Raw genomic sequence first — 13,362 nt, 5'->3', positions numbered from 1 at the left:
GCTATATACAGCATAGAGCATTAAAAGTGAAAAACTAAAGCTCTAAAGCAACCATTTAACTAATACCCAGACTTTGTATAGCATAAGTATTACACAATTTAACTTGAGCTTTTTGCCCACAAACTTCTCTTATCCAGCAATGAAATAAAATGTTACTATACTTATATAAAACATGTAGTAATTACCTGTTAACCACTACATAGAATGGTATCTTTGTTCAGTGAAAACCATATTTATAGGACGTTGTTAAGAGCGTGACATTTTCTAATATGAGCAATTGTACAAAATCTGCCACTTCTGAAACTGATTGTCTGTAATTGATCTCTAACCCATCTTCTTTCCTTTCCTATAATTAGAAACTCATTAATTTGCTCATTAATAGCAACATCCTAAGCACATACTATACTGCAACAATTAAATTTAACAATAATTGTTTGGTTGTCTTCAGCTTCAGATGTTGACCATTGCACTTTATCTTAATTAACTCCCCTCATTCAAGGACAGATAACACACGCCATGTCTCAATAATAAGGTACTTTTTATATTATTGTTCACAGTACTAATTCTTAGTCTGTTTTTTCTTAATAATGCCCAGATTGATCTATGAAAAGTAGTCTGTGGGCCATGGTCTTAAACCAAATAAATACTTTTTCCCTGAGTCATGTTATAAGTAGTGATGGGCGAAAGTATTCACCAGGCGCAAATTTGCGGCAGCATTTTGCCGCCAGGCAAATAAAGACGCAAATCTACTGCAAAAATTTGCTGGTGAATTTTCTAATTGTCAAAGCTTTTTTGACGCCGGCAACGGAATCATCGAAGGCGACTATTAATGGACACCCATTGACTTTAATGGCCACCGGCATCACTAGTTATAAGGTTTATAGATGACAAATCATTTATTTGTTTCTCGTGATTTTTGTTCTGAATTCATATTTCTACCTGTAGAGAATAAATAAGTATTTTAAAGGCTAGCAGCTGTTTTCTCTGGTATATATCCAAATAAGTATATAAGTATATACAGATGCATTTGCATCTATATTGTAAAAGCAACCTGTTGTTTAATATTAAAAATACTGAAAAGGCAATTGTAAATACTTTGATCTTCTACTATATAATTATTAGAATAACTGGTTTCATGAATATGTGTAGTTATAATAAGTGCATTACTCATTAATGAGTCTTCAAATACTTACTTTAGTCCCCAAAAACCAGCAGGACTAATTATGCTGATAATGAAATCCCTGTACCACCACTTATCTAAAAAGAGATGACTAAGCAGCCATAGAAATGCTTTATGGCATATGAACATATCATAAAAATGTCAGTGATACAGCATTAAACAGGGACTACAAGGGTAAATTAAATTATGAGGCTTTCTTTGTCTACCTCATTTGATATTATGCAGATGTATTTCTATTTTTCATATGTTTATTAAAAATGCTTAGCTCTAATGTTACATATCTCACTGCACTGGGAAAAGCCCAGTTTCTCAAATTCATTCAGTTACCCAAATACTTTAGCTTCTGGCAACATGTAAGTATGTATAGGTACTTGGTTAAATTTGGAGGGGTTGACCCTAATGAACTGGTCTTTTTTCAACCTAAATTCACTAGGCAACTATATAAATGTTCTATAAACATTTTACAAAACATAATTGCTTCAATGATTCTACCCAGGTTGATTATTTGTCTTAATTTGTTTGTATTATTTTAGAAATTCTATTCGTATAAAGTTTCTTTAAGTAGCATTGGTGCCAAAAGTACCCAAAAAAGCTTTTTTTACCTAGTTAACATGTTTTTATACTAATATGCTTGTAAATTTTTAGTTTAAATGCATATGGCATCTGTTAGAAAGAATGCACTGGAACGTGTAACTTAGATTTAAAAAGTGTGGCATATTTTATACTTTATGCCTATTGGTTAAATCATGAGAAATAACAATTCTGGACAGAATTAAGATTGAGAAAATATCCTTGCCCCCCCCCTGCTTCTAACCTATGCTATGTATTGGATTAAGGATGCTCATACCATATTGTCACATTTGGTATCCCAAAACCCAGAATAAACAACATGGTTCAATTTACAACTCATGCTTCTACCAATAACAGCTGCCTTTCACATTGGCAGGAGCCCTTCCCTACTCGGATGCTTCCAGATCTTAAAGTGAGAGAACTAAGGCGAGAGTTCTGGGCAGGCAAGGGAGCCGGAACGTGTGACAGGAAAAATGGTAAAGAGTAAGCGTAGTTGTGGAACAGGCTGTGATTGATAACCAAACAGACAGCACATTACAAAATCAGGATCCAGAAGAGTAGTCAGGCAAGGTCAGTTCAGGCAGTGAATCCACAAAAGTCAAGGACAAGCAAGAGTCAGGAACAGTAAATCAGGTCAAGAGTAGTGATGGGCGAATTTGCGCCGAAAAATTCGCGAAACGGCGCCGGCGTCTCGTTTTTGACGCCGGCACCCGTTTTTGACGCCGGCGCCCGTTTTTGGCGCCGGCGTCCGTTTTTTCGAAAAAAAAATTTTGCCGCAAATTCGCGCCTGGCGAATAAATTTGCCCATCACTAGTCAAGAGCTCACCCAGGAACTATCTCAGAGTTGACCTACATTGGGCAATGAGTCAGTGCATAGCAGGGCGTTATATAGCCAGCCTAATGACCTACACCGATCACCTGGTCCAGACTAGCAACAGGTGAAATAAGCCATGCCCACTTGCAAATACAAGGATAGCAATAGCAGTTAACCAGAACCATAGCTGCCTGCTCATGTAGGGCAGTGTCAATGCAGAACGCATGAAAACACCAGGTCACTGGTTCAACACTAGGCAGAATGTTACACTTATTTTGTTTGATGTAACTACTTACAGACTGAAATGCCTTTTTCCCTAACCCAGCGCCCAGCGTAGTAGGGAGAAGGAAGTGACAACCAATTTTCCAATCCATGCTTTCATAATTATTCTCACCCCAATCGACATTAGACTGAGCGCAGACATTTGTGACAAAGCTCAAGAACTATTACCCTTTGCTCCGCTGTATTAATTTTTAATCCTTTTTATCTACTACTTTGTTTCTTCTAGAGGTAGATTTGTTTACTGTATAGGCTTAATTTTTGTGAATACATTTGCCTTTACTAAATTGTATAACCTTTTACAAATCCAGTACAGTTTTTATTTATTTAGTAGTTAACAAGCACAATAACCTTTTACATTTTTATTTGTGTATTAAGCTGTAGCTGTATAATCATTCATTACTGCTTTTCTTCTATATTCTGTGAAAATGTTACTATTTGTGCTTGTGGGTTTAGCCGTACCTGAGCTGTCACTATCTCTGTCAGGCTGGCCACAAGCTTCCATAGTTCCTTTCACAAATCCCTATTGTATAAGAAGCTAACAGTAATATACAAGGTCTATGGTATGTCAGTTGAACTATATATGCCATAGGAGGGACAACTTATAACAATTTCTTGTAAAACATACACATTCACAAAGCACAGATGCCTCTAGTATCCAATAAACATACATTCATGTTCTGATTTCTAAGTTGCTCATCTTTTATACTATGTTTTTCATAAAATATTATTAACCCTCCTCAGTGAGTCCACAAAACAGATAATAAACAAAGAACTGCAAGATCCAGATAGAAGTATACTTACTTTTTTTTTTACTTTATTTTATAAAATAAAAAGCCTTTTAGTGAGAAAGGACCTATAATATGATCTGCCACCAGAGTGACTTGAGGCCGCCTGGAAAACATAGGCTGATGTGCACATGTTAAAATCAATTGATGGAACCAATGTTAATGAAGTGTGCATTTCTTTTTGCAATATAATACTCTGGAGATTGGTTTATTGGTTGGTATTAGTGACTTTGTCTCTAAGTGTAGGATGCAGTATTAACTTTCTGATTTTGTTGGTGCAATAATCATTCATTTCAAACCCCAAAGCTCTGGAGGCACGTACGCATTTGCTGTAGGAGGAAACAATTCATTACCAATCAGCAATGCTCATATTCCTTTGTTAGTAAATTTTACCACTAACACCATTACCTAATAAAAATTATCTTTAACCATCAGCCAAAGGAAAACAGGATATAAAATGGGCAAATAAACGGTATACTAGATAAAAATAAATTAGACTTTTTTATCTTCACTCTTCTTGTGTGAGAGCATCTCACAAAATCTCACAGGTAGGATGATTACATTTTTTTAAATAAGAGACTCCCATTAAACTCCTTTCTCCTGCAATCAGAAGCCATGTCTAATAATATCCACAACAACAGACTTAGCTTAGTTGTTAGCTATGGGCACAGGAATAGTACCATAGCTAGCTCCCCAAAAAACATGACATATAAGGGAATAGCGAATGGGCCAGGCAATGCAAGAACTTCTGTCTGTTCTCCAGTATCTCTCCTATGTTTAGTGCCTGTAGTGAATGTAGTCCCTTTAATGTAATGTAAGCTGAAAAATCTCACTAAAATATAAATTTTTCACATACGCTAATCAGTGGCACACACGTGATGAAACTTGGTGACAATGCACCCACTAAAGGAGGGAGACAAAGAGGGTGTAAGAAAAGGAATGCTCCTTAGAAAAGCAGGAAATAATACCTGGATAAAATGGGTTTAGTGGAGAACTGTAGACAGAAGGAACAGAGAAGGGAAAAGCAAGATATTAAAGAAAATGTGGAAGGATAGAAAGAAAGAGAATTTTAAAGCAATTGTTTGTTGTAAAAATAAAAACTAGGCAAATAGATAGGCTGAGCAATATAGAAATGTTTCCAACATAGTTAGCCAATCTACAAAGGCTGAAGTACTGGATGTAAAACATAATAGCCAGAGCTGAACTTGCTTTACTTCTCTCTAACTCTGAGTTAGTCAGCGACTTGAAAGGGGGGCCACATGGGACATAACTGTTCAGTTAGTTTGCTTTTAATCCTTAGCCTGCAGGACAGATTCAAAAGAAAATGACCCATCCAGTCACTCCACCCTTTACAAATTTTACATTTTTGCTAACTATATTAGAAACCTTTTTTTTTTTTTTTTGCACAGTCTATCTATGTATCTAGTTTATATTTTTACAGTGAACAATTCCTTAAAAATGGAGCAGGGAAAAAATGGACCATCCTCCGGTCCATCAATGAAGATAATGGTGGACCACTAAAGGTGGATGTAAGTAGCTGCCATATAAGCATATTAATTGTACTGCAGGGAGATACTGTATAAACTTTGATTAAAAAATATGCAGATGTTAGTTACAAACAAAATATGCTGATTTCATTGGTGACTGATGCGTTCAGAGAAGGTCAAATGAGTTGACAAGGTGGGTTAAGTAGTTCAAAACTAATTATTGCTAACTATAGTCATTTGTATCTGCAGAGTGGGTCAAGTGGTTCCTAGGAAAATTGTTTCAGCCAAGACAGGTTTTTTGTATTCACCATAAGTGCTTCTTAGAAAAGATTGGTCAAGGGGTTTTAAGAGAAAGGGAATCATGGAATATTATATAGCATTAGGTGAGTGACTGATATGCAGAGTAATACAAGGCTTGTCAATGTGTTTTCAGAAGAGATGGTTTTAATGGTTCATCAAAAGCTATGATTTTTGAAAATATGAAGCATAGCGTTGTTTGTATGTAAGGTGCTTGAAACAGGTGATGGGGCAGGCCTATGTACAGTACATTCTTTCCTTTATTTATTGTACATGCAGGTTCCTATACTATATGATACATAGTTTTAGTATTGTTGGAAGTTATGTTTTTAAATGACAGCGTTCTTATTCTACAGAAGTAATTTTGTGCAAAAAAGCAGGCGTATTGTATATTTGTAGAATTTATTTTACACCAAAAAAGAAAGGCTAAGAAATCATACCACTCAATACCAGGTGAAAACCAAAAAGGAGAGCCCCACCCTAAATATTTTTTTGCAATAGTAAAAGAAAATGTAATGTTAATAAAGTTTCCAATATATGTTAGTTAACATGTTATACTTTTAGAATTCAATTTAATTTTATTTAGAATTAAAATATTAGACTATTAGAAATAATATTTTTACTTCTGCAAGTGCACTGAGCAAAGTGCAATTTCAAGCACAATCAAATGTTTTTTTCCTCCACAATGCAGTTTTTTTCCCAAAATACCAGTGTCATCCAGTGGTTGCAATAGGACAATGAACCAGATGTAACTGAGCTCTGTGTCTGGCACAGTTGCTTCCAATTTGCCAAAATGAATGCAACTGCACATTGGTGCAATTTGCTGTTGCAATGTGTGGATGTGCACCTGTTCAGTGTGGGTGTTATGTCTGTATCAGATTCTTTCAGCACAATTATGCTACTTTTATTGATGCTGGGTGCAAAGGGAACCCTGGAGCTATAACATGGTCAGGCGGTGGCAGTGGCTCTGGGGTCCCCATGCATCAATAGGCACAGGAGAATTTGATTAAAAACAGAAGCAGGAAGGACTGAGTGGCACTGAAGCAACTATACAGAGTGCAAGGAACCCATTTTGATGCAAATCAGTTTACTAAGAGGGATTTCATGTGCAATTGACTGCTAGGAATTTGCCAGACCACAATTGCACTTGCGGACATAAATCAACCCTATTTCCTCTTTCTTCACTGCTAGGTCTGACTTTTGAAACACTGTGTTAGAAGCTAGTTCTACTCCAGAAAAGACTCTAGTTTCCACAATGCCTTGCATACTTCTTCTTCACGGGTCTACTGGCTCCTGCTACAATATTTTATGATTCAGAACTAGCAGTGACAATGATATCAAGTAACATAAGGGCTCATTTATAGGCATCTCCCCTCTATAATGATTCTGGGGAGAAATGCTGTATTGTAGGGGGGAAAAAAACATGGCAATTATGCTCAAAATTGCACTTCATAAGGGCTCATTTTATAACCCAAACACAGTGTGCAAAGTGCAATTTTAAGAGCAATTGCAATTTTTGTGTACTTTGCATGCTGTGTTCAGGAGTGTTCAAATACCTGCAGACATCTGCACTTCATTTTGTAGCACAGAGACCAGCAGTTGCCTTCACTAATAAACTGCTGATTGCTTTGGCGCTTTATTAGTGTGGGGTGGGGGGCAGCAAGTAGGCACATGTGACACATTTAGGCAATACAACCTTTTGTTATAAGCCATCCAGTTGTTATATGCTTTATTCTGAGAATAAGGTATATTGTTGTGTAGCTATTGTAACCTTGAACACAATTACAGATGAAGCCACTTGGATTTGTGAGTTAAATGCGTCATGACTCAGGGTTAATTGAAGAAACTGTGTTATCTAAAGTCATCCTAACTCATTTAATGCATTTAACCTTTTCATTAGCATATCAAAGCCCCATTGTTCACAATGGTGAATGCTTTAATTAGATGGGATGTTGTGACACAGTTTTCTGTGTTAAATGAGATAAATGGGATATCTGTGTTTAGTTATTCTGTGTCAAACAGACAAACCAAAGTGGCTGCATCTGTACCAACCCACCTTCAACCCAATTTCTTTTTCAATTTCTTTAACCCTACACTAAAGACATATACAATGTGAAAAAGTTTAAGAATGCTGAATTAAGTTTTTATCTTAAACAGATCAGTGGACGGGAAATCTTACGTTTCCTAAGGTGATTTTGCAGAATTAATAAAACTGAAATACTGCACACTATCCAGATTATACATTTCTTAAAAAAAAATGTTGTCACTTTTTTCTAGAATGCTAAGGAAGCGGCAAAGCCTCAAAGTCCTCAAAAAGAATCAAACCTGGAAACATGGATTCAACCAACTGTAAGTGTGATATACAATTGAGGGGTCTAGTTATCATATGTTGTAAAAAGTGGATTTAAACTTTACCGGTGATGATGCTTATAGCAACAATCAGATCTTTGCTTTTGTTTTCTAACTGTTAAAATCTAATTGCTGATTGGTTGCTCTGGGCAACATCACCAGTAATGTTTCTCTCCACTTTTTACCCAGAATGATAAATAGGCCCCTTCATCTCACTGTTGAAAGTGCATATCCTCTGGTCAAACTCTATTCACCCTTTGCTGGATACACAACACTCAAAGGTCCCAAATGGCAACACCCAGTACTGTGGACTGTGTTTTGTGTGGGTTTGGGGTATTTCTGGATTATAACTAAACACGACTGGGGCAGACTACTAAATTTGAGCTTTTTTTAAAAAATTCAAATGATGGGAGGTGTGTTACTATGACACTCATTGATAGTGGAGGTGACCGCGAGAATGAGAGATTTGTGTGAGGCAATAGTTTAGAAGAATGAGAGATTTGTGTGAGCCAACAGAAATTGTCCTATTTATTGATGTAATAAAGTTTCCTTCTGTGTATGGGTGTGGCTCCCCAACCTTTTACAGTATATCTGTGAGACAAATTCAAATATAAAAAAAAGTTGGGGAGCAACACGATCATGGGAAATGTTCCTGGGGGTACCAAATAAGTGCTGTGATTGGACATTTGGTAGCCTCTATGTGAACTGGCAGCATAATTATTCGTATGCAACAAATACTTGCCTCAAAGCTAGTGATTCAAAAATAAGCACCTGCTTTGAGGCCACTGGGAGCAACATAAAAGGGGGTTGTTGAGCAACATGTTGATCGCGAGCCACTGGTTGAGGAACATTGCATATGGGTTTACTGATGGCAATACTGCTATAAAGAAGTTCTGCCTTCTTTTGGTGTGTATGTTATTTTTTTTTTGTCTACATTTTGTCTGTCACAGTGTCAAGTCTTGGAGTATAATTTGTAAGCTTCAACAAAATTCTTTAAAGCTAGCACTTCTGTGTTTCAGCAAAGGCAAACGAGTCTAATGCCCTTTAGCTTGTGTGCCATTCTAATATGCATACTATGAAACAGCAAGGGCCACAAGATGCAGGACATAGTTCAGCAAAGTTTGTCTTGTGCCGTACTATTGCACCAGGTGCAAGTTTTCAGTGCATGCTTCCTAAGGGCCAGTTAAGTACCTTGTACCTGTGCCTAGGGCAATAGTAAATGAGCCTTAAGATGTTACTCTGTTAATAGGTGTGTACTGGTATGTATGACATATATAAAAGTAAATCATTTTTTTTTTTTTTTTAAAGCAGTTTTCTTTTTTGTTGTTCTATTTTTATTCAATTCATTGCTTTAGTGTGTATGTTGTTAGCAAAAAGTGCCTGGAAAGTTCATACCTTGTTCCAAAGAAATACACTTCATTGTCACAGTGTCCTGCATGTTTGCTTCAAAAGAATGACATTTGTATTGTTGGTGGTCACATAGAAACAAAAGCAATATTCCACAGAACAGATCAGATCACCTTTTGTAGCAGAAAATCAGATTAGTCAGGAGTTGCTGTTTGACTTATGCTTGGTCATAAGAATTTTTTCATTAGCCATTGTGTGGTGTAAGGATGGTTGCTCATGCAAGTTACTGTTTTATGATCATTGCATTGAAATTACAATGCTACAAAAATAAATTACATTTCTCTTGGGAGCAGGTTTTCACATTAGCTCAGGGATTTGATCGTCCACTAATAACACATTTGAAGATATTGCATTCATTTTGGAAGAAGATATATTTTTATCTGACCACCTTTATCGGAGATGCATCATTTTAATAAGACTTCCCATAAAGCGTAAAATAAAAACCTCCTCTAGCCTTGCATGGACAACAGGGAACTGTCAAAATAAAGGAACTATAAATGTATTAATATTGCCACAAGCAGCCCATTGCAGTCCTCCATAACCTGTGCCGTTGTTCCCTGTGAATCATCAGTAGACTAAGCAATCTTCATCACTGTATCAATTTGCAAATATATCTAAACCAGAAATACTAGTTATTGGGAAACCACAAAGTAAAGTAATTTCTTCGCAAAATAGGCGAACAAACTGGATGTTTGAGTTTAAGGTTGGATTTTTATAATTTTTTTAAATTCTTTTTGCAGTGCTGAAATAGAGATTGTTGAACATTCACATCAGCACCTGACCAAGTGGAAACTCTAAGGTCTATTCAGTGCACACAAGTACAATATCCAGTCGCATTAGTTAGGCTAATGATGTGGCATCGGCTGACAGATATTGGTGCAAAAATGCATAATTTTTATGTTTCTGCACCAAAACCCACTCCCTGTGTGTGCATTTTTATATAGTTGTAGAAGGTAACTCATACAGACAAGAGGAGAACTGTTTGGAAATAATCCTTTGGATGAAATTGAACCCAGTAACAAAATGCTAGGGTCTTGGGTTTGATTCCAACCAGGGCATTATCTGCAGTGCTAATCCCTAGTGATGGGCGAATCTGTCCCGTTTCGCTTCTCTAAAAAACTCTCTAAACTCCAAAACAATTTGCGTAAATTGAGCAAAACGCATTGAAGTCAATGGGCGCCAAATTTTTTTGACCGGCGACAATTTTTACATGAGCGACAATTTTTACATGTGCAACTTTTTTTCCAAATGCATTAAAGTCAATGGGTGTCAAAATTATTTTTACACAAGCGACTTTTTTGTTGCAGCGAATATTTTCGCCTGTGAATTTTTGCAGCAATTTTGTAAAACAATTCGCAGGTGGCGAAATGTGGAAATTCACCAAAAATTCATGCCTGGTGAATAAATTCACCCATCACTACTAATCACTGCTGCCCATGACCTAATTAGTATTTGTATACTTCATTAACTCAAATTTGTCCTATATTTTGTTAGATTTGTTTTGCATGAATATGTAGTTTGCCTGTGGACAATTCAGACTTATTTGCTGTAAGCACTGCTGTAGTTCTATATGTCCATGAGGAAATCATACTTCACAAATTTCCAATAAACTTAGGCTCACTAGAGGTCAATTTATTTAATAGCAAGACTTTTAACAATGTTAGGAAAAGACTGAATTTGGTGTTATCCAAATAGTTTTAAATGGAAATTCATTCAAGTAAAAATGATAAAGCCAAACATAATCACAATTGCAATTTCTATATTACATTTTTTGTTTTCTTTAAACCCCTAAAAGCTCTTTATATACATTATTAATGTCTCTGGAAGCATTTCATTATCCTCTATCAAACTTTTGTTATTATCATATGGTCTGTGGTCTGCACCATAATATCTAGGAGCATGTTTCAGTATTAATATTATTCTAGTAGTTATTAGCAGTTTATGCTGTTGGTATATTCAGAAATGCACCTGCGTATTATAATCTGAAAATGCATTTGACTTTTGATCATGGAAGTGATTATCATGTTTGGAAAGAGACTGATGCGTACTCCACCCACACATATGTTCTTCATAGAGTATACCTTACACCAACCCTCCAGAAATGATTATCCCATCCATAACACTGTACAGAAGATGGATATCTCCCTTCAGATCCCATTACTGTCAGTAAGAGAACTATTCATGCAATCTCACATTAATTATTTAATGAATGTCATTGAAATATTTAACCAAACTACCGTAGGCATTTTAATAATGAAACATACAAAATAAAGTAGAGAAGGTGGACAACTTTAAACATGATCAACATATTAATCTGCTGATTGAATTTTTATTATACAAATAATAATCTAACTTGATTTATTTATAAAATAAAAATGCTGATATGTCATTGCCTATCGTTGAATGTTCCACTACATGCTTCAGTACTGAGAAAAACTCCTTTCTAGGCTATAAAAAGATTTAACTGACGAAATGCTTCAAACTAAACTTTTGCCATATTTTCCATAAAACAGCCTGTTATCAAGGTAATTCACTACAGAGGTAACTCACTACAGAGTTCAGCTTTATAGAAAGTTCACAGGGCTGGGAGGAATTCCATAAATATCTGGTGCATAGATGCAGGAACATCCTATGTTTGATACCATAGGGGTGAAAGAACTATGTAACACTATGTAACATGCTGCACAGAGAGATAGTTACAATATAGGTGCTAAGAACTGCAAGTGGGTACTATGGGGCATGTTAAAATGGAAAGTACCAGAAATAAAAAGGTATATTGCATGCATTATGTTGCAAAACATCCTTATGGATGACTTTGGGAACACGGTCAATAGGGGCACAAAACATGGGTTATTTCTGCTCAACCTGAGAGCATATTTGTTATAGTGCATAGCTCGACACTGCAAAGTTTTCCCAGGTGCAGGAATCCAAAGGATCCAATAAGATGTTTGCTTTTACACAATTGAGCAGTAAATACTACTTGCTGATTGGTTGCTATAGGTGATTAGACCTCAAACTTTCAAACACTGGCACCTTTTATTAGATTTCATAACTAAAGCTTGTTTGAGCCAACAGTAATATATTGTCTACTGATGTGATTACTGTATGGTTATAGTGACATATATAGGCAAAAGGTAGACGCGGATTACAATATCCACATTTGAACTGTACACCGATTATGTGAAAACCATTAAAATATGAATCATTGTATATAACATGGCAACACCCAGGGTTTCATTCATGTACATCAGTTCAGCGCTCCTCTTGTCTATGAGATTGTCTATGAGATTTACCAAGCTACTGAGTATCGCTGCATGCATTCTGTCCTTTTTATTTTAGCAATACAATGTCCATTCTCACTTACATCAGTGGAGTGTATCCTTTACATATGCCTTTAACTAACCAGGCATGACTCATGTCTCCTGTGAACAGCATACAAAGTTTACAGAATTTGATGTTCTTATACAAGCAGTGCCTGCAGATTAGATTTTACCTTGATGTAAACAATACATTGCCTGGACATGTTAGAATGCTTACCAAAATCCCATAAAAGCCCGTTTACATGAGTTTCCGTTAAGACTGTCACCTCATCCCTTTTCAACCTGACATCTATTACATCCAAATGCTGCAGGGCTGCTTACTAATCAGGCAAGAGGCTCACTTTATCATTGCATGGAACCCAATGCACAGTGCACCCTGATTAATTCCAAGCCTGCCTAATATGGATTTCATAAGCATTATGCAGACGATGATAACCATGGTCTTCGATAACTATCTCCCTGAAGCAATTTTTTTATTTATTTATAACATAATATTGTAGTCTTACTGTCATATCCTTACAAAAAAAAAATCCTACCAAAACTCTGTTGGAGTGCATGCAGCTCTGCATTACTTGTGTTTCATCAGCACCCACTGTCAAGAAGTAGAAGGTCTGTTTATGGCAAAACCAGAACATTTAGCATGCATATTTTCAATATTTTCATTGCATGTCTCATTTCAATACTAAATTGCTTTGCAAGTGTTAACTCAACAGAATGATAACCTTATCGTTTTATATGCATGACTTAAAAATGGTACGTCTCTAAATTCATTAATACATGATTTTACATTTCATAATTGCTTGCATTATTCTCTTATCAATCAGTAAAAGAATGGAGAGAGAGAGAGAGAGAGAGAAAGAGAGAGAGAGAG

The 13,362-nt window shown here is 36.1% G+C and overlaps 1 protein-coding gene across 3 annotated transcripts in view; it reads left to right on the top strand.

Moving 5' to 3' along the window:
* Positions 1-13,362, top strand: part of LOC108698445 (protocadherin-11 X-linked) — an 826,544-nt gene that overhangs the window by 449,269 nt on the left and 363,913 nt on the right. For 2 of the 3 annotated variants that reach the window (XM_041572768.1, XM_041572767.1), the window contains one exon: positions 7,693-7,764. The exons of the other annotated variant lie outside the window; for it this stretch is intronic. In XM_041572768.1, coding sequence (XP_041428702.1) covers positions 7,693-7,764 — 72 coding nt within the window. The remainder of the gene's footprint in view (positions 1-7,692; positions 7,765-13,362) is intronic. 3 annotated transcript variants of the gene reach the window in all.

Source organism: Xenopus laevis, chromosome 8L, assembly GCF_017654675.1.
Source record: "Xenopus laevis strain J_2021 chromosome 8L, Xenopus_laevis_v10.1, whole genome shotgun sequence".
Lineage (NCBI taxonomy): Eukaryota > Metazoa > Chordata > Amphibia > Anura > Pipidae > Xenopus > Xenopus laevis.
Note: the sequence above shows the minus strand (reverse complement) of the source record. Positions and strands in the feature narration are given on the sequence as shown.